We start from the raw sequence: 20,745 nt of genomic DNA on the forward strand, positions 1-20,745 counted from the left end.
TCATATTTCTTTTGTAGCCATTTGTCTGATTATAGCCCTTTTGTTGATTCTGATGCTTTCTTGACTCTAATCTTTCATTCACACTATTTCCAGCTTAGGGATAACCTTGTTTTTCTTTCTTCCTTCCATCAAATCTAAGTACTCTCCTCACTCCCCACTGCCAATCTGAGCAGTTATAGCAATCATTGGGGCTTATCTTTCTTGTGTTAGTACTTTATAAGGCCAGTATATCCTTTATTACTTTAGGATGTAGATGCTTTTAGTGTGAGTTTCTTGATTGATTATTATGGCAGAGGAATAAGTGAATAATCAGTTCCCAGTCAGAATTTCTCTGGAAATTTAATTTTTTTTTTCATTTTACAGTTTGCAAGTTAAAAAAAGACTGGTGGAAGAAATTTCTTATATGTGTCCTTGTAGTAGTAACAGGTGGGTGACTTGTGAATTTTCTTTGGTTCTTTATGCAGCAGGCTATGCATTTATACCTCATGCTTAGTCCCAAATCTCTCAACTCTGCAGTAATAAAAAGACTGTAGAGACTTGACCTCAGGTTCCTACTAGCTTGGCAGCATTTGCCACCTTCCTTGGGGCTTTCCAGTAGTTCCACTGTAAAGAATCTGCCTACAGTGCAGGAGACGCAGGTTTGATCCCTGCGTCGGGAAGATCCCCTGGAGGAGGACATGGCAGCCCAGTCCAGTATTCTTGCCGGGAAAATCCCAGGAACAGAGAAAGCTGACTATGTATGGTTCTTTGGGGTCACAGGGAGTCAGACATGACTGAGGTGAGTGAGCACACATGTACCATCTTCCTTGCCTCTCTTAAAATTACTCTCAGAACTTAGTCATCTTCTTGACTTCGTAAGAGTTCTTGATCTTTGAATAAAATAATCATAGGTTCTCAGATAACCCTCAAACAGCAACAGCAATAACTTTAATTGAGAGTATTTTGTGTAAACTGAAGAGCTAATGTTAAATATACTATATTTATTATTATATTTTTATGAAGTAGTTATGAAATCCATTCACACCCAAAGAAATAGCAACCAGAGTGAATTAGTCACTTTTTACAAATAACAAATTCCAGGGCCAACCAGACTTGAGATTCTTTTCTGTTGGCTAAATTCCAGTTCTCTAATTTCTGATATTTTAACTACCATACAACATTATCTCCATAATTGCAGTATTTCTTTAATTTCTTTTGGATCAAGAGTGAGTTATATTACTAACAGTTGCTCTGTAAAATATTTGCTTATTTCTATTATGTTAAAAGAGAAAAAGAAAAATATGGAACTGGGGATTTACTTCAAGATTTTCTCTGTTGGAGTAAATTTGCAAAGATGAAGATATTTACATTTTTTTCCTGTATATTATGGGTCTATTTTCTGAAAAATATCCAAAGGTAGATTTTAATTTATGACTTGTAGCCTAATAGTCTCCAGAACTTGATTTTCCATCTGCAAGTTTTGCTGAATTTAGCTCTGAAATTAAATAAACACTTAACATTCTAGAGTCTCATTTTCTTTCTTTTTGTCATTCACAAAAGTTCTGATATTATTCCTGTTTATAGCCTCTTCTGTCATTATAAAGTCCTGAGAGTGCAATACTAATTATATTTAAACATCTGGAAATTAAATATTTGGAGGGAAGAGTTTCTCTAAGACACATTTATATTCATTTATTCACTAAAAAGGTAAAATTGAAACGATGTATTTTATTACCCGTTTGTGGTAGTCTGGATCCAATTCTGAGTATTACAGAAGAGAAAAAGTCAGGAGTTTGGAGTTGGCTCTACATTTAAACATTTACTTGACACTGTACCCGTTAATTAGCTTTAAACATTTGGAGGGCCAGGACTTTATCTAATCTAACCTAATTACTCAGCACCTCACTAAAATCTGGAAACAGTAAATTCTCAAAACAACGTACAGAGAAATAAAGTCATCATTATTCCAGCTTCTTTGGCACTGAATATTGGTGACATAGAACCAATATTTGATTAATTCTGATTTCAATGATTCATTGTCCTCTATGGTGAATTTCACTTCCTTAGCTCATATGTCCCCTCCTGTCCTTAACCTTTCCGTTTCTTTGAGGTAAAAGTAAGCCTTTATTTCTTACATTGGTCCTTGACACTATTTATATTTTTGTCTCTTCCTTGGTTGCTAAATCTGCTGCATGATTTTTGGTAGGATGTCAATATAGACCATGAGAGGTTTGCAGTTCCTCTTCTCAAAATAGAAGCCAGGAAAATAGAATAAAATCTAGACTTCTCAACCACTAAATGGTCTTCCTTATGGACAACAGAGGATTTGAATTCATCCATCATTCCATGAGTGAAGCTAGTTTTCATGTTTCAAACCATGGCAGTAAAAAATAAAATTGATTCACCAGAATGAGTACAAACACTTTGTAACTGTTTTTATTCATTTCTCTTTTTTTCAGGATTATATTTTTCAGTATCACGTTTGATATCTTCAGAAAGTACCAAAGCTATGGAATGTTCAGAGGAGTGGATTGGTGTAAGAAGGAAGTGCTTCTATTTTTCTGATGATACCAGAAATTGGACAGCCAGTAAAAGATTTTGCAGTTCACATGGATCAGAGCTTGCTCAGATTGATACACCAGAGGATATGGTAAGAAAAGGGAAAAGTTTTCAATTATTTTGAAGCTTAATTTTGTACAAAGAGAAAAAAAAATGATAAAAGCTAATACTCCATGATTATGTCAGAGAGGGGAAAAATTTCCTCTACCCTTCTATGTTCTTCTGGCTGATCTAAGAATTCAACTGGCATGAGACAGATTAACAAGAGAAAACCAAATTAATTATGTACATATGAGGGCTTTATAAGAAATGATTCCCAAGGACAAGTTAGGCAATTGAGGCTTATATTCATCTGAGAGAAGAAGAAAGGAGTAAAAGTTTGGAACATCAAAGTGAAAGAAAGCAATTCACAGGAGATGGAAATACAAATAATTTATTTTTAATTAGCTTATTGGAGTATAATTGCTTTATAATGTTGTGTTCGTTTCTACACTACAGCAAATTGAATCGGCTATATGTATACATATATCCCCTTTTTAAAAGATTTTCTTCCCATTTAGGTCACCACAGAGCACTGATTCTGAGGTTCACATAAGCTATCTGTTATATACATATTATCAAAAGTGTGTATATGTCAATCCCGATTTTCCAATTCATCCCTCCTCTCCTCTTCCCACCTTGGTATCCATGTGTTTGATCTCTATGTTGAAAGGCACATGTTTGGTGGAGCGGTTTGTTTATTTATGAAGAAAAACTATAGGTTTGTGGTTCAGTAGCAAAGAATCAGTAGGAGAGACTGTGGAATGATGGCACTCAATATACTTTATTAGAAGAAATTATATTCTCCCATAAATTAGACTTCTGATTATAGGAGATAATGTGCAATGGAAATTACATTGTCTCTTCTAGTTTTATTGAGATGTAGTTGTATAAGTTTAAGGTGTAGAGCATAATGATTTGATTTACATACATCCATCATGAAATGATTATCACAATAAATTTAGTGAACATCCATCATCTCCTGTAGATACAAAATTAAAGAAATAGAAAATAATTTTTTTCTTGTGATGAGAACTCTGAGCATCTCTCTCTTAACAAATTCTATACATAACATACAATATGTTAATTACATGTACCATGTTGTACATGACATTCCTAGCATTTATTTGTATCTGGAAGTTTTTACCTTTTGACCACCTTCATCCATTCCCCCCACCTCCTCCCACCCCACCTCTAGTAAACACAAATCCCATCTCTTTTTCTACGAGTTTTTTTATTTGTTTTTTTTTTTTGACGTTTAATTGACCTGTAAGATATGTTAGTTCCTGTTACACAAAATAATGATTTGATATTTCAATACTTTTCAAAATGACCTCTAGAATAATTCTAATTATGATATGTCACCATATGATATATATCACTAAATGATATCAAGTAGTTATAGATTATGTTCCTCACTTTGTACATGTCATACCCATGACTCATTATTTTGCAACTGGAAGTTCAAAGCTCTTTCAACTATTTCTTTGCTCTCCCCACCCATCTCTCCACTGACAACCGCCTATTTATTCTCTGTATCTGAGACTCTGTTTCTGTCTTCTTGTGTTTAATCATTTGTTTTGTTTCTTAGATTCCACATATAAGTGAAATCATACAGCAATGACATTATTATTCTGGTATCTGTTGCTGTTTAGTCACTAAGTTGTATCTGACTTTTTGCAACTCCATGGACTATAGCACACCAGGCTCCTCTGTCTTCCACTATCTCCCAGAGTTTGCTCAAATTCATATCCACTGAGTGGATGATGCTATCTCACCACCTGGCGCCCCCTTTTCTTTTGCCTTCAAACTTTCCCAGGATCAGAGTCTTTTCCAGTGAGTTATCTCTTTTCATCAAGTGTCCAAAGTATTGGAGCTTCAGCTTCAGCAACAGTATCCACTGGTATCTATTCAAAGTAGTTTCTGAGTTTTCCTATTTTAACAGTACTTATACTTTCCTTTAAACACCCTCACCTCTCTATAATTTGGGAGAGAAGATCTGTGCACAGAATAAGATATGTGTTAGCCCTCTGTCACCCTTAAGAAACATGATATGCCTGTTCCTATAAAAATGCTCAGCTCCTGAATTTGTCATCCAGACATAACATCCTGTCAGTTTAGAGTCTTTGTCCTTTACTCTGTGAGAAACATACTGGTGTTTCATGCAGTAGAACTTGTAGGAAAGGAAGTCAAATATGATTTTTTTCATCAGTTTCTCATTTGAGAGATAGAAATTACCCTTAATGATAATTCAAGACATAGTAGCTCAAAGAGCTTTGATGACTTGTTAGAAGTCACTCTACTACTTAAGTATATTTAAGAAGTAAAAGAGCAAAGTGAAAATTATTCTGATAAAGCTAACCTGAACATCACCATCTGTATTGCTTGTTGCTATGGAAATATTAGGGCACACAAATTAGGATGTAAATCATAAAGATGGGATGTTCCAGTGAGAAGTATGTTAGCTATATGCTATAAAATGTTGTGTAACGGAGAATTCTCTGATTTGTGTGAAAGAAATTTTTGAAGAAGCATGCAGGAACTTCTATGTACTGGATTGGATTAAGCAGAAAACTAGGAGAGTCTTGGAAATGGACAAATGGCACTACATTCAATGCTGGGTGAGTTTCAAATTTACTAGGAAAGGTTCTATTCTGCTGTTGTATAAGAACTTTAAATCAGTTTGAGTTGCATTATTATAAATAAGTCTCCCTGTTTTCTATGTGTAATTGTCTTTCTCAGTTTCTACCCTGTAACATGTGTCGTCTCAGATTGAAACATACCCTAGAACAACCCACCTTCCTTCTATTTTGTTATATGGCATGCAGTGAAATTTTCCACTTTTATTTTTGTTCCTTATTTAATTTTATTTTTATTGCCAAGCTCTTGCTAATATACCCTCCTATTGCTAACTCAAATTCAACTATTCTGCAAATTCAAAGTCAAAGCACATGTATTGTACTTTTAAAATTTTTGTAAGATCTCTTTTTTTTCTTTAAAGTGTTAGAGACCATATGAAAATAACCATATTTCCAAGTTTAAAGTCTTTAACTCTCCAAGATTTCTGGGAGGAATATCAATGACCTCAGATATGTGGATGATATCACTTTAATGGAAGAAAGCAAAGAAGAACTAAAGAACCTCTTGTTGAGGGTGAAGGAGGAGAGTGAAAAAGCTGGCTTAAAACTCAGTATTAAAAAAAACAAACAAACAAACTAAGAACATGGCATCTGGTCCCATCACTTCATGGCAAATAGAAGGGGAAAATGTGGGAGCAGTGACAGATTTCCTCCTCTTGGGCTCTAAAATCACAGTGGATGTTGACTGCAGCCATGAAATTAGAAGATGATTGCCTCTTGGCAGGAAAACTATGACAAATCTAGACAGTATGTTAAAAAGAGAAGACATCACTTTGCTGACAAAGATCTGTATAGTAAAGGCTATGCTCTTTCCAGTAGACATGTATGGATGTGAGAACTGGACCATAAAGAAGGCAGAGCACAGAAGAATTGATGTTTTCGAATCAATTGGTGGTGCTGGAGAAAACTTTTGAGAGTCCCTTGGACAACAAGGAGATCAAACCAGTCAGTCTTAAAAGAAATCAACCATCAATACTCATTGGAAAGATTGATGCTGGAGCTGAAGCTCCAGTAGTTTGGCCACCTGATATGAACAGCCAACTCATTGTAAATAATTTTTATCAATTTGTTCAGTTGATGATCAATCTTTTTCTTTTTATGCAATGAGTATAATCTTTCTTGTCTTTCCATATTTCTAAATTGGTTTCCATTTTTCTTTTTTTTTTTTTCCATTTTTCTATCTAGCAATTATATTAAGGCAGGAAGACATGGATACAAAGTCAGGAAACAACATTCCCTCAAGAAATAGTTATATAAATAAATAATATTGCTTTTGTTGTTGTTCAGTTGCCAAGTCATATCTGACTCTTCTTAACTCCATGGACTGCAGCATGACAGGCTTCCCTGTCCCTCACCATCTCCTGGAGTTTGCCCAAGTTCATGTCCATTAAATCGGTGATGCAAATTGATAAAAATTATTATAATTAGTCTCCTTGGTTTCTATATCAGTATATTTCAAAAGTGCCAAATGCATATAAATCTTGTTTCTTACTTTCAAAACTGCACATTGGCTAAAAAATATACCAGGTAATATGCTGCTGCTGCTGCTAAGTCACGTCAGTCATGTCCGACTCTGTATGACCCCATAGATGGCAGCCCACCACGTTCCCCCACCCCTGGGACTCTCCAGGCAAGAACACTGGAGTGGGTTGCCATTTCCTTCTCCAAGGTAATATGCTAGGAAACTGCTTTTAAAAAATTCCATATATCACTTGATTTAGAAACACTCTCTTTCTTGAAAGAGATATAGTTAGATAAGTCGAGATAGATATAAGCTCTTATTTATATCCATTATTTCTCTTTGTCTACTTGTATCTCTGTATTTCTACCTATTGCCCTAAATAAGTTGACAGATTATGCTAATAATAATAGTAATATTAAATACCTACATTGCTTTAAAAAAACAGATATTGGGGAGGTAGAGTATTATGATAGGTGAGTAAAGCTCAGTGTTGTGTATAAAATGTGTCAAATTGCTCTATTCTTAATTTTATTTTTGATTACAGCTGAAAGTGTCCCCAAACTGATTTTGTTTCTTTTCAGGTTTGAAATCAGTGGGAACGGACACTTCGCTTTTTTGAATTCTGATGGAGTCCACAGTTCCAGGGGATTTGTTGATATCAAGTGGATTTGCAGCAAACCAATATCTAAAACAGAGAATAAATTAGGAAATCAATAAAGAATTTTGCATTTTTTTTAATCGAAGTATAGTTGATTTACAAATGTTAGTTTCTGGCATACAGTAGAATTTTGCAAGAATTGAAGGAACTAAAAATTGTTGAATGAATGAATGATTATATATAGAATCTTATTAATTCAAGGCACATAATTGCCCATCATGAGCACAAGTCAGGAAACCTGTTAAATAGGACCAAACAAAGTTACAGTATACAATTAGATGACATTTACTGCATTAGTAGTTATGATAATCAAATTTAAAGGGATTTATATTGATAGGTCAGCCAAGACCTACTGCTTAAAAGTTAGAGAAATATATGTACTTAATATGTGCAAATATTACAAACCACTAAGCATAGCAACTTTGGTTTAAAGAAATGTTACAAGAGAATCACCTATGAACAAACATGTACTTAAATAATATCTTACAAATAAGGGAAAGGAAGGACCCTAACTCTATAAGTAATAAACACAGATACATTATCAGAGTTCTGTATTAAAATTACAAAGCTTAGATTATAGAATATAAACTAGAAAAATAACATTAAAAGTTAATAGAGAATAGATTATTGAAAAATATTTCCCTTTTCCAAGTAAGAACAAGGAAATAGGATGGACTTATGATGCAACCCTGGATGTGTCATAAAATTCAATCTCTGTAGGGTGTGGGAAAAATTATATCAAGCCCTTCTTTGTTACATTAGTTTGAGTTAACTTCCTGCCTAGGTAACTGCAACCTCTCAGTACAAGAAGGGATGAGAGTGTAGGAGAATACATAGACACTTAGGATGGAGAAGCTGGAGAAAAAGAAAGTATCTAGGTTACAGGATAAACATACAGAAACACACAGACTTATCTTTCTTCCATATCTTTAGTGGAGGCTCATTCCTAACTTAGTTGCAGATGAAACTTTCTGATAAATGAAAAGGAGATTCTTGTGAGTCTCAACCATAAATGTTGTTCCTGGTACTATATGTGAATGCAAATACTTGGAAAATATCAGCATGTAAGCAAGCACAGGCATATTATATCTAGTCATCATTTGTCACCAAGAAAACTTAAAAATATGAAATTTAGCCAAAGTTACATTTTGGCTCGGATTAAGTTCAAATTTTGCTTGATTCATAATGTGTTTTATTTTTGCTGTTGGTTCCTGATTACAATTTAATTTTAACTGCTTAATGATTTAAAGTAATTCACTCCTTGTTTTCCTTTAAGTCATACCTATCAGGGTGAATCAATTCCTGATGGCTCAGCATGAGCTACAGAGAACTTCCTGATGATATTATGTCATACCTCCTCACCTACTTAGGGGACACAAACTGTTGAATTTATTTTGAAATATGAGTGCATTTTGGATAAATGAGAGAAAAAATAAGATACTTTGTATAAAATTTCAGTTAGAAAACTAAGAGAGTGAGACAATTCTCAATATAACAATGTTTAAATGCAAATTTGATTAAAGGGAAATGAATTGTAGAATCACATTAAATACAAGATGGTATATTACTTCAAAAAGATATTCATAATTACAATGGCTGAGTACTTTATTATCAGTTGAAAGTTTAATTTCTTTTTGATAAAAACTGAAAGTAATTAAGGACAAAGCCCACCATGAAAAAAAAAATGTTGTATAACCACATCTATGCCCTGGTCTGTTATTTCATCAAATGCACAGGAAGAGTTAAAACCCAAGGAATAGAGAATAAGCAGGATTAGAAGATTAAATTTCATATTTTTTAGACACTGCAGCAACAGGGATAAATAAGAATGTCAAAGACTGAAGTCAGAAATCAACATTCTTCCCCAACCAAAACATGTTTTGTTTTGTGTTAGGAAATCGTCAAACTATTTAAAAATAGAGAAAATAATACAGTAAGTCGCATATACTCATTATTCAGTTTTAAGTTATTAACTCATTGTCAATCTTGTAACCAGTCAATCTTAAAGGGAATCAACCCAGAATACTCATTGGAAGAACCAATGCTGAAGCTGAAGCTCCAATACTTTGGTCACCTGATGTGAACAGCTGACTCATTGAAAAAGACCCTGATTCTAGGAAAGATTGAAGGCAAAAGAAGAGTGTGTCAGAGGATGTGATGGCTGGATGGCATCACCGATGCAATGGACATGAACTTGGGGAAACTCCAGGAGATGGTGAAGAACAGGGAGGCCTGGCATGCTGCTGTCCGTGGGGTCAAGAAGAGTCAGACACGACTGGGTGACTGAACAACAACAACAACAATCTTGTATCATTTATTATTTAAGCAAATTCTAGACATAATATCATGTGAATGTTTCCCTGTCTATACAACATAACCACAATACAATTACCACATCTAAAAGTAATTAATACTAATCTCTAATAGCATTATAAAAAAATCAATAGGTAATTACATTTTCTAATTTAAAAATAAGTTACTCCATTTTCTAATTTTGGAGTGTTGTATCTGTACAGAATACATGAAAATTTTTTATTTGTATTAAAAAATAAGTTTGTATTCCAAAAAAAGATAGGCACTGTTAACATCCATATATTTCTCTTCCAATTATTTAAATGCACAGATTTGCTTTTGTTGTTCAGACAGCATCTCTCTGGCAAATGCCATTAAATTTGGAGTCACAGTCTTCGGAATACACCTGATTTCTTGTTATGACAGCACAGCTCATGTTATCAATGGGTCCAATCACCGAGAAACTAGAAGACACAAGGCAGACTTTAGAGCATTTATCTTAAAATAATGGTTATACTTCTTAAAGTTTCCCCCAGCCAAGTTTTGCAGGTAATTTTTTTTTCCAGCAGTCAAAATGTTGCAGAGATATTAGAATAAACTCTTCTTTTGTTGCCAGGGACAACAAAAGATTTAGAATAACAACAACACATTTGTTATAACAAATCTGTTATATTGTTATAACAACAATAACAACAACAAAAGATTTTAGAATAGACTCTTTTGTTGCCAAACTCTTCTTTTGTTGCCAGTGGGGCACTCTTGATTTGCTTATCCCCCATGCCCTCCCTTCTGGGATGGCTCTTACCTGAGTATCAATACTGTTGGAGTGCTAGTCTGAAGACTAGGAGCATTCTTGGCTGTTCCTGCCCTCTTAACCCTCGAATTACATGCATCAGCAAGTCCTGGGCATTCCATCTCAAGATTAGTCCTGACAGCCATTTACTTCTCTCCCAAGCTACCATTGCCTCTCTTTCTCCCTGGTCATAGCCTTGTGATTGAAAATCCATTTCCGTGTCACTTTCCATCTACTCATTTTTCACATAGCAGCATAAATATGCCCTTTCGAGACAGCTAAATGCTAAAATGAAAGTTTTTGATAAAGGTTATGTGGTGACAGATATTCTACATACCAGTGGGAGTTTCAGGAGTTTCAAAGTTGGAAACTAGGGATAGTTTCAAGTTAAAACTGTTTAAATAACTGCTAATTCTTCAGTGGTATGACAGGGTTAGGAATGAGTGTGAATAGAATAATTTTTGAGAGAGCTATTTCCTTAACTATTTTTTCTAGTCATTGATTGTGTTTGTTAGTTACTCAGTCATGTCCAACTCTTTGCAACCCCATGGACTGTAGCCCACCAGGCTCCTCTGTCCATGGGATTCTCCAGGCAAGAATCCTGGAGTGGATTGCTATTCCCTTCTCCAGAGGATCTTCCTGACTCAGGGATGGATCTGGTATCTCCTGCAACTCCTGCACTGGCAAGTGGATTCTTTACCACTGAGACATCTGAGAAGCCCCATCTGCATATCATTTTTCCTTAAATATTTAAATGAAACCTTTTAAAATGAGATATGTTACTCGGTTATTTACTCTCCTTCTACAATGCATTTCTCTTTTGGCTACAGGATTAAAAGAGAGAGAGAGAGATGCTGCCGTAACAATATTCTGCTTTCTAAATAAAAGAATAAAAAAAGAGCCTAGTTATTTCTAACTAAATTTTGTCAAGTTTGCAATCAAAGCATGTCCAAAGAATGAATACTACTTCATACTTTAATGTTTGTGAAAGACAAGAATGAGTGGAGCATAGCAATATCTAGGAAGGCAATGGCACCTCACTCTAGTACTCTTGCCTGGAAAATCCCATGGATGGAGGAGCCTGGTGGGCTTTCGTCTATGGGGTCGCACAGAGTCGGACACGACTGAAGCGACTTAGCAGCAGCAGCAGCAGCAGCAGCAGCAGCAGCAGGACTGAATAAACAGATTGAAATGAACTGACATGTCATGGTCTTTGTCCCAAACTTGACAAATCTCAGGTGCTCTAGCAGGTTAGAATGTTAAGAAAATCAAAGCATAGAGAACATGCAAACATCTGTGACACCTAAGAATCTTAAAGCCATCTTACATGTATTACGTTATAGTGTTCACACAAGAATATTGTGAGAAAAGCTTCATTTTCTTTTCATACATACAAAAAAATTTTTTTTCCTACATGCAAAAAAAAAAATTATTTCAGTGAGATTGAAATAATTTTCTAAGGGCAAAATTGCAAATTCTCACTTTCTGATTTCAGCTCAAGAGATGTTTGTATATATTTCAGGTGTTTTTCATTTATAAGTAAAATTTATCTTTGCATTTTGTATATAGAAAATATTTGCTTGGTAATATTTTAAAGGAGATTTAAATCAGTTTAACAATGTAAAAGTAACTATCATTTTTTGTAATTAATAATTTACAGGTTCCATAATGAACACTTTCTATTCCCTTTGCATGCTCAGTCACTCAGTCATCTCTGAATCCTTGCAGTCCCACAGACTAGACCACCAAGCTTCTCTGTCCATCAGATTTTACCAGCAAGAATACTGGAGCAGGTTGCCACCTCCTCCTCAAGGGAGTCTTCCCAACCCAGGGATCAAACCTGTGTCTCCTGCATTGGCAAGCTGATTCTTTACCACTGAGCCCCCTGGAAACCCCCTCTATTCTCTTCAGTAAATGTTAAAAGGAGAAGGAGAGGAAGGAAAGAGAGTGAAGGAAGAAAGAAAAAAGAAAAAAAAAGAGAGAAAAAGTTTTCAAAAGAAATGAGGAAAGAAAGAAGAAAAAGACCAGAAAGCAAAGAAGCTTAAATAAATATACCTTTCTATAAATAAAACATCAATACCATTACCATTTCCTCCCTGCAAATAAGTACTTACATTTCTTGTTCCACAAAAAGTTGTTCATTTATCCATATCCATTGTTTTCCTGGCGATGTAATATATAGTCCAAGCCAACTAGGTTGTCCAGATTTCAAACTCTTCTGTATGAATTCCTACAAGAGAAATAGTATATTCGTTCACTCATTCAAAAAAATTTGGGGATGTGGAGGCAATAGGTTTGTGACATCTGTCACCATATTGATCGCCAGTGTTGATTCAGGTGATCTGGCTGGCTAGGTGGGTGTCCCTTCCTCCCTAGCCACTCCGTGTGCATCCCTCTAGAAGCTGCAAGTTCCACCAAAGAGGACAACCATCCCAATAGAAGAGGACCAGTCTCCTGTCAAGAGTATACAAGTAGCTGTACTCCCCTGTTAGAACCTCCAAACAAGCTCTCAAAAAAATTTTGATGCCTTTTATACAGTAAGGGCTTCCCTCATAGCTCAGTCTGTAAAGAATCTGCCTGCAATGCAGAAGACATGGGTTCAATCCTTGGGCTTGGAAGACCCTCCGGAGAAGGAAATGGCAATCCACTCCAGTATGCTTGCCTGGAAAATCCCATGGCCAGAGGAGCTGGGTGGGCTACAGTCCTTGGGGTTGCAAGAGTTGGACACGACTTAGTGACTAAACCAAACCATACAGTAAGGCACTGAGCCAGGCATTAATGGAATGATAAATAACCATTTCTTTCAGAATAATAGGGTTTAAAAAAAATAAACAATAGTAATTGTAGGCCCCCGGGTGGCTAGAGGGAGCAGAGAGACCAGGGTGCCCTCTACTCCTGGGTGTCTTCCGAATTTGGCTCCAGCCTCTCCCAGAACCCCTTCCCAGTCACTCCAATAGGGCCTTTCCCTGACACCAGGCTGCTTATTGACCGATACCCAATGGCCAGTGAAGGTTTACAGGCTCAACAAGGACCAGCAGTGGGACAGCCGGGGCACCAGGCATGTCATCCAGCTACATAGAGTGGCTGAAGGGCATGTCCCTGCTAGTTAGGGCTGGACAAAATGAGGTCCACTGGAGAAGGAGTTGGCAAACCACCTCAGTATTCTTGCCTTGAGAACTGCATGAATAGTATGCTGGTTAAAGAATGTTCAAAGGCAATGACTATGAACCACTCACACTTTGAATTGTACCTAGTGATTTACCCTTACACTTAAAAACTGTTATTGACTCCTCACCAGCTCTTTTGAATTTTGAATCACAGGTAAATGTGCCTGTAGCTTTAAACAATCACGTTGACTTTCATTCCAAGTTTTAGGAACAGTTGAAAACCTGTAACATTTTCCTTGATTCAGTAGCCAGTCACTTGGGCACACATAATGATTTCCTGAAGGAAAATACAGGGGAAAGCAATCAGTTAAACTACAGTCATTAGAGAAAGTGTGAATAGTATCAAATGTAATTGAATGGAAAATAGATTTTTGTCAACTCATTTTTTTGTGATTAAAAGGTACCTCATTAGCAGCATGAGAATGAAATTAATTCAAAATCTGTCTATTTCCTGGAATGGAGTCAGTGGTTGGGGCTATGGGTTGCAGAGAACAAAGCTTATGAATTCTGAGCCATAATTAGGAGATACAAATATATAATATAAATAATTTATATATAAATAATACAGATACATTTATATAATATTTATATATTAAAATTATTCCATATTTATTTATTAAATAATATTTTATATTAAAATATAAATAATTTATATTAATCAATATTTTATATTATTTATATATTTAGATATATTTAAATATATTTAAATTTATAATATATTTTTAATTATTTTTTGTTTTTATTTATTTATTTTTTTACTTTACAATATTGTATTGGTTTTGCCATACATCAACATTAATCCACCACAGGTGTACACGTGTTCCCAATCTTGAACCCTCCTACCACCTCCCTCCCCATGCCATCCCTCTGGGTCATCCCAGTGCACCAGTCCCAAGCATCCTGTGTCCTGCATCAAACCTAGACTGCCGATTTATTTCTTATATGATATTATACATGTTTCAATGCCATTCTCCCAAATCTTCCCACCCTCTCCCTCTCCCACAGAGTTAAAAAGACTGTTCTCTACATCTGTGTCTCTTGCTGTCTTGCATACAGGGTTATCGTTACCATCTTTCTAAATTCCATATATATGTATTAGTATACTGTATTGGTGTTTTTCTTTCTGGCTTACTTCACTCTGTATAATCAGCTCCAGTTTCATCCACCTCATTAGTACTGATTCAAATGTATTCTTTTTTAATGGCTGAGTAATATTCCATTGCTTTCCACAGCTTTCATATACAGTCGCAGCACTGTTTATAATAGCTAGGACATGGAAGCAACCTAGATGTCCATCAGCAGATGAATGGATAAGAAAGCTGTGGTGTAATATATATTTAATTTTAAATAATTTTAAATAATATATCTAGACTTAAATATATTACATATTAATAAATAATAAAACATATTATTATTAATTTTAAATAATATTTTAAATAATATAGTTAAATTTAAATATATCATTTATATATTAACATATAATATTTTATATTATTAATAATTAATAATTTAAATTAACATAAATAATTATCACAAATAATATCTATATTAAACTATTTGTACCTGAATATTAATATTTATATAATATACAAATATATAATATTTTAAGTGTTTATAGCTAATCAAAAAATTAAAAATCTGTTGTTTGATTCTGTCCCTTGTTTCTAATTTCTTTTCAATTTGAGATTGTCCTTACAACCTGCACTTCCTTCCTGTGAGATTACTTTTCATCATCATTTCTTGCCTTATTGTATTGATTGCTTTTCAATCACAGTTCCCTGCCAGGAGCCAGCATGAGGAGTCCCGCCCGTGGCAAAGGTCATGAGGTTAAGGGGCCTGACAGGCAAAGGCGAGTCGGGCCTTAAGGGAGCCTCACTAAATCTGCTCGTGCATCTGCCCCCAAAACCAGAGTTTGCCTGCCTTGCTGCATTATGCCTTTCATCTATACTTCTGACATTACGGGGGGTCTGAAACAGATGGGAATACCAGACCACGAGACCTGCCTCTTAAGAAATCTGTATGCAGGTCAGGAAGAAACAGTTAGAACTGGACATGGAATAACAGACTGGTTCCAAATAGGAAAAGGCTGTATATTGTCACCCTGCTTATTTAACTTATATGCAGAGTACATCATGAGAAACGCTGGACTGGAAGAAGCACAAGCTGGAATCAAGATTGCCGGGAGAAATATCAATAACCTCAGATATGCAGATGACATCCCCCTTATGGCAGAAAGTGAAGAGGAGCTAAAAGCCTCTTGATGAAAGTGAAAGAGGAAAGCGAAAAAGTTGGCCTAAAGCTCAACATTCAGAAAACGAAGATCATGGCATCTGGTCCCATCACTTCATGGGAAATAGATGGGGAAACAGTGGAAACAGTGTCAGACTTTATTTTTTTGGGCTCCAAAATCACCACAGATGGTGAGTGCAGCCATGAAATTAAAAGATGCTTACTCCTTGGAAGGAAAGTTATGACCAACCTAGATAGCATATTCAGAAGCAGAGACATTACTTTGCCGACTAAGGTCCGTCTAGTCAAGGCTATGGTTTTTCCAGTAGTCATGTATGGATGTGAGAGTTGGACTGTGAAGAAGGCTGAGTGCCGAAGAATTGATGCTTTTGAACTGTGGTGTTGGAGAAGACTCTTGAGAGTCCCTTGGACTGCAAGGAGATCCAACCAGTCCGTTCTGAAGGAGATCAGCCCTGGGATTTCTTTGGAAGGAATGATGCTAAAGCTGAAACTCCAGTCCTTTGGCCACCTCATGCAAAGAGTTGACTCATTGGAAAAGACTTTGATGCTGGGAGGGATTGGGGGCAGGAGGAGAAGGGGACGACCGAGGATGAGATGGCTGGATGGCATATCTGACTTGATGAACGTGAGTCTGAGTAAACTCCAGGAGATGGTGATGGACAAGGAGGCCTGGCGTGCTGCAATTCATGGGGTCGCAAAGAGTCAGACACAACTGAGCAACTGAACTGAACTGAACTGATGCCCCACCACCTCTCTCTGTAAAGGAATTAACTTAGGACTCCAGTTAATACATCTCCTGGGCGTGGTCCCCAAACTCCTCTGATGGCTCTCTAGCCTGCCTGACAGGATTATCTGGCCACATGTGATTGTTTACAGCCTCCCAACCCTGAGAGGCACAAGATGCTTTAAACTTTCTAAAAACAGATTCTTTTGAGAAGTTAGAAAATTATTAGTATAGTATTAGTGAGTTAGTCAGAAATTATGTTGGTGCAGGGTTTCATTGCTGAGTTGATTGCCACCAGGCCTCCATAGCCTTAGGCACCTGGGAGTATGTTAATCAATGTAATTGGAATGTAGGAAAGGAAATATAGTAGTTTTGATATTAGCAATACTAGACTTTTTGAGTTAATGAATTTTCTCTTTTGTTATAGATCACTGTACTCCTCTTTCTTTGTTATAAATCACTGTGTCCTTGCTATGTAAAAATGTAACTTTATCACTATCTTAAGACTAAATAGATCTTAAGGGGAAACAAGTTTTCTGATGATTAACCTTTATCAATAGAAAGAAAGGTGGGGCCATAAAATATTAATTGGTCTCCAGACCAGAAGATATTGTAAAACAAATGTAAGACCCTTGTAAGAACAAAGATATGCTGAGAACACATTTATCTCTATGTATAACTGAAAGTATAAAAGTGGACTTGGAAAATAAAGAAACAGACCAGTTCCTAGAAAGACTGATTTCCCCCATGTGGTCTTTTCTCGTTCTCTTCTTTTCTGGCTGAATTCCCATCTGGAGCATGGAGGCTTACCATGTATACTTATTTTCCCTGGCTTCTAAGACCCATGTGAGAGGGAGCCCAAGGCAGGGCACCCTCCTCTATTCAAGCCAGCACTGGTGGCCTACGTAGGTGGTGCAAACTCCTTGTCTTAGAGTTTTATTGGTTCTCTGTGTAAACCAAGTTATTCAGCCTCTTTCTCCACTAATAGTTCTACTACACTATTTCTTTCTAATCTCCCTCCATATCTTTAATCGAGTAATTAATTCCTCAGATGCTGACTCCGTCCCTGCTTCAAATTCCCTGGATCCACCGGGGCTGGACCCCAGCAGTTCCCTAGTCTTGAATAGCCTTCCCTTCTTCTTCATCCTCTAAATTATGTGTATCTTTTAATGATCAGTCTCATTTCTGAGGTAGGAGATAAGCCCCTGAGCCAGACAGCTGCTGTTTGTTAAGTGGAGTAAAATTTTTGTTCTCATCTAGACCCTCCAAGGACATTGCTAGTGGCAGAAGCTGAGCACTACTAAAGTAAAGAGATAAGATGACCACTTCTGAGGTCAAGAAAAACTCTCCTGCCTGCATATACACAGGAAGACTCTTTGGGGGTCAAAAATGGAGGGTGCACCATCTGATAATAAGTGTACCCACAGGCCTCTGCTGTGGGATGCATCTCCGCAAAATGTTTTTGTGCACCCACGTTGGGGAGGGTCCGAGGACTAGTCAAGTGTGAGAAAAGAACTGAGATAACTGGCCAAAGGTAAACAAAGACCCAGAAGAACTGTCCTATGGTAGTGATCTAAATTGCCTCTTTACTGTGCTCTGCCTCATTAGCAAGGACGCCCACACTCTTCCTCTATCAGTGTGTATCTCTGCCTTGCTTCTGTCTTAAACAAACAAGCTGCTTCCCTGTGTGCTCTCCCACTTTTTACATTGTTTCTAATAATAAACTTTGTGCATGTGTTTACAGTTTTTGCTTCCTTGAAACATTCTTACTTTAAAATGGGGAAAAGAGCCAGGGCTGCTCCTGGAGTCTCTAACCCTTGGTGGACTAAAGGCTAGGATTCCTGATTGTCATCAAGGCTACCTAGGTTCAATTCTTGAGGAGGGAACTAAGATCTCTCTTTAGGACTGCTCACTGTTATCTCTCTGAGATCATTTTTCACCTCCAAAACAAAGTTTTTAAACAGTCATAATTTCTGCCACCTCTAAGAATCAGAACACTCAGGTGCTGCTTAACTAGTCCATGTCATTGTCACCTGTGAATGACTCCATAACTTTTATCTGATTGGAAGGTTCTTCAGGTAACTGACATATTCATCATTGACTCTCCTTTCATACATCATTTTAATTATAGTGCGTGAAGGTTGATTGTTGAATGACTGAATTAAATATCCATAAGTTAGAGCATGTCAAACTTTTCATGGCTACTATTTTAGTCTGTCATCTAAAGACTAAATTTTTTAAAAATTCATTTTAGGAAATTGAATTAAGATATCTAGCTATGATGGGAAAACAAAACTTCATCAGCAGACATGACTTGAAGAAGACTATCATGGATGTAATATAAAATTTATAATAATTTATATTTTATAATAATATAAAATTTATATATTGAAGACTATCAATATATAAAGCATCAAATATATCTTTAACTACTTTCTACTAGGGCAAGAGTTGACAATCCTGAGTAATTATAATCTTCCAAAAGTATGTGATGACTCAGGGTGATTGGATTATAATCTCAGCTATACAAGTACATACACGCCTGTGTGTTAAGTCACTTCAGTCGTGTCTGAGTCTTTGTGACCCCATGGACCATAGCCTGCCTGGTTCCTCTGTCCATGGGATTCTCCAGGCAAGAATATTGGAGTGGGTTGCCATTCCCTTCTCCAAGGGACTTTCCTGACACAGGGATTGAACTCACGTCTTATATCTCTTGCATTGGCAGGCGGGTTCTTTACCACTGAGGCCACCTGGGAAGCCTGTACAAGTACATAGTCATGTGCTAAAATGACCTTAAATATTCTTCTCAGTTTATGATTGGAGAGATGCTATTTATTCACTAGTGAAAAGGAGTCATTTGGACAAACTAATTCTATTACATGGATTCTGATAGACTGTAAAGGTACAGGTCTAGAGCGGCAAAACACACTGAAAATACTCCAAATGATCAATGTAATATGTTAAAACCACAAAAAAATGCAAAATGTGGACACTTATTGTCCAGAAGAGTTATAAGAGTTAATTCAGTTTCAAGCACCACGTTCTACAATAAGGAGAACTATCATGAGGATGAGGATGGAGAAAAATACTTATTGAGCAACACTTTGTATCAATTCCTGTCTCAGATGGTTTGCATAATAATAACTAACACAAAATGTCATTACTGTGGGCCAAGCAGGTTTCGAAGCGCTTAACATATATTTATTTTTAAAAACAACTTTATAAAAGATAGATACATTCAATGAAGCAATAGAGATAGACACAGTAAGATCCAGAACATGAGAAATTAGACACAACCATAATCCATTTTTTTCAACATTAAATAAATGTTTAAGAAGGAAACAAAAGTAAGGAGAATGTACAGATTTAGAGACTCGAGACATTTTAGCTGATGTAACTGGTCTTTGCTCTGATTCTAACAAATAAAATGGAAACAAAAATCAAATGCTGATGGAATAGCAAGATGATATTAGGAGGTTATTGTCAACTTGGTTTTAGGAATTGTGGTAGAATTCTAAAATGGGCCCAAGGAGACATCAAATGGTGCAGCTGCTTTGGAAAACAGTGGCAGTTCCTCCAAATATTCAAGCAAAGAATTGCTATGTAACTCAGTAATTCTACTCCTAGGCATTACTATATATGAAATGAAAACACACCCATACTCACCTCAAGAAAGAAATGGTAACTGTGATGTGATGGAGATAGAAATCATCTTGCAATATATGTATATTAAAGCAACCCATTGTACACAGTAAATGAACACAGGACTTATAGTGACATTGTGATTGTGTTAAACCCTTAACTGTCAGAATCACATACTAAAATATTTAAATATTAAATGGCATGATAGCCAGTAACTGCTTTAATAAAACCTAGTATGAGAGTGTGATGGAGGTGGAGATATAGATGAGTTAATCTTCATTACGTGTTAATAACTGTTGATACCAATTGAAAGGCACATGGAGATTTATTATATAATCCTTTCTACTTTTAGTTATGTTTTGCATAATACAAATCTGTTATTTAGTGCTAAATTGTGTCCAATTCATTTGTAACCCCTTGGACTGCAGCTCACCAGGCTCCTCTGTCCATGGGATTTCCCAGGCAAGAATACTGGACTGGGTTGCCATTTCCTCCTCCAGGGGATCTTCCTGACCCAGGGATCAAACCTGTGTATCAAATG

The 20,745-nt window shown here is 36.2% G+C and overlaps 2 protein-coding genes across 2 annotated transcripts in view; one reads left to right on the plus strand and one right to left on the minus strand.

The window, feature by feature from the left end:
* On the plus strand, positions 1 to 7,416 carry LOC101102719 (C-type lectin domain family 2 member A). The gene is made up of 4 exons (XM_027965988.3): positions 1 to 426; positions 2,439 to 2,629; positions 5,095 to 5,198; positions 7,260 to 7,416. Exons 2-4 carry the CDS (start codon positions 2,489 to 2,491, stop codon positions 7,393 to 7,395), a joined length of 381 nt encoding a protein of 126 aa, XP_027821789.2. The 5' UTR covers positions 1 to 426; positions 2,439 to 2,488; the 3' UTR covers positions 7,396 to 7,416.
* The window catches only part of KLRF2 (killer cell lectin like receptor F2), a 21,899-nt gene continuing 8,560 nt past the window's right edge, over positions 7,407 to 20,745 (minus strand). Inside the window, exons 4-6 of the mRNA XM_027965858.3 lie at positions 13,717 to 13,865; positions 12,536 to 12,651; positions 7,407 to 10,092 (exon numbers count right to left, since the gene is read on the minus strand). Coding sequence (XP_027821659.2) covers positions 9,975 to 10,092; positions 12,536 to 12,651; positions 13,717 to 13,865 — 383 coding nt within the window. The 3' untranslated portion in view covers positions 7,407 to 9,974. The remainder of the gene's footprint in view (positions 10,093 to 12,535; positions 12,652 to 13,716; positions 13,866 to 20,745) is intronic.

Source organism: Ovis aries, chromosome 3 (assembly GCF_016772045.2).
Source record: "Ovis aries strain OAR_USU_Benz2616 breed Rambouillet chromosome 3, ARS-UI_Ramb_v3.0, whole genome shotgun sequence".
NCBI classification, from domain to species: domain Eukaryota; kingdom Metazoa; phylum Chordata; class Mammalia; order Artiodactyla; family Bovidae; genus Ovis; species Ovis aries.

Excerpts from the sequence above, each read along its gene's own strand:
- LOC101102719 (XM_027965988.3), top strand. The coding sequence starts at position 2,489 with ATGGAATGTTCAGAGGAGTGGATTGGTGTAAGAAGGAAGTGCTTCTAT. Across the intron at positions 2,630-5,094 it reads TTGATACACCAGAGGATATG|AAATTTTTGAAGAAGCATGC; the intron begins GTAAGAAAAGGG and ends TTTGTGTGAAAG. Across the intron at positions 5,199-7,259 it reads GGCACTACATTCAATGCTGG|GTTTGAAATCAGTGGGAACG; the intron begins GTGAGTTTCAAA and ends GTTTCTTTTCAG.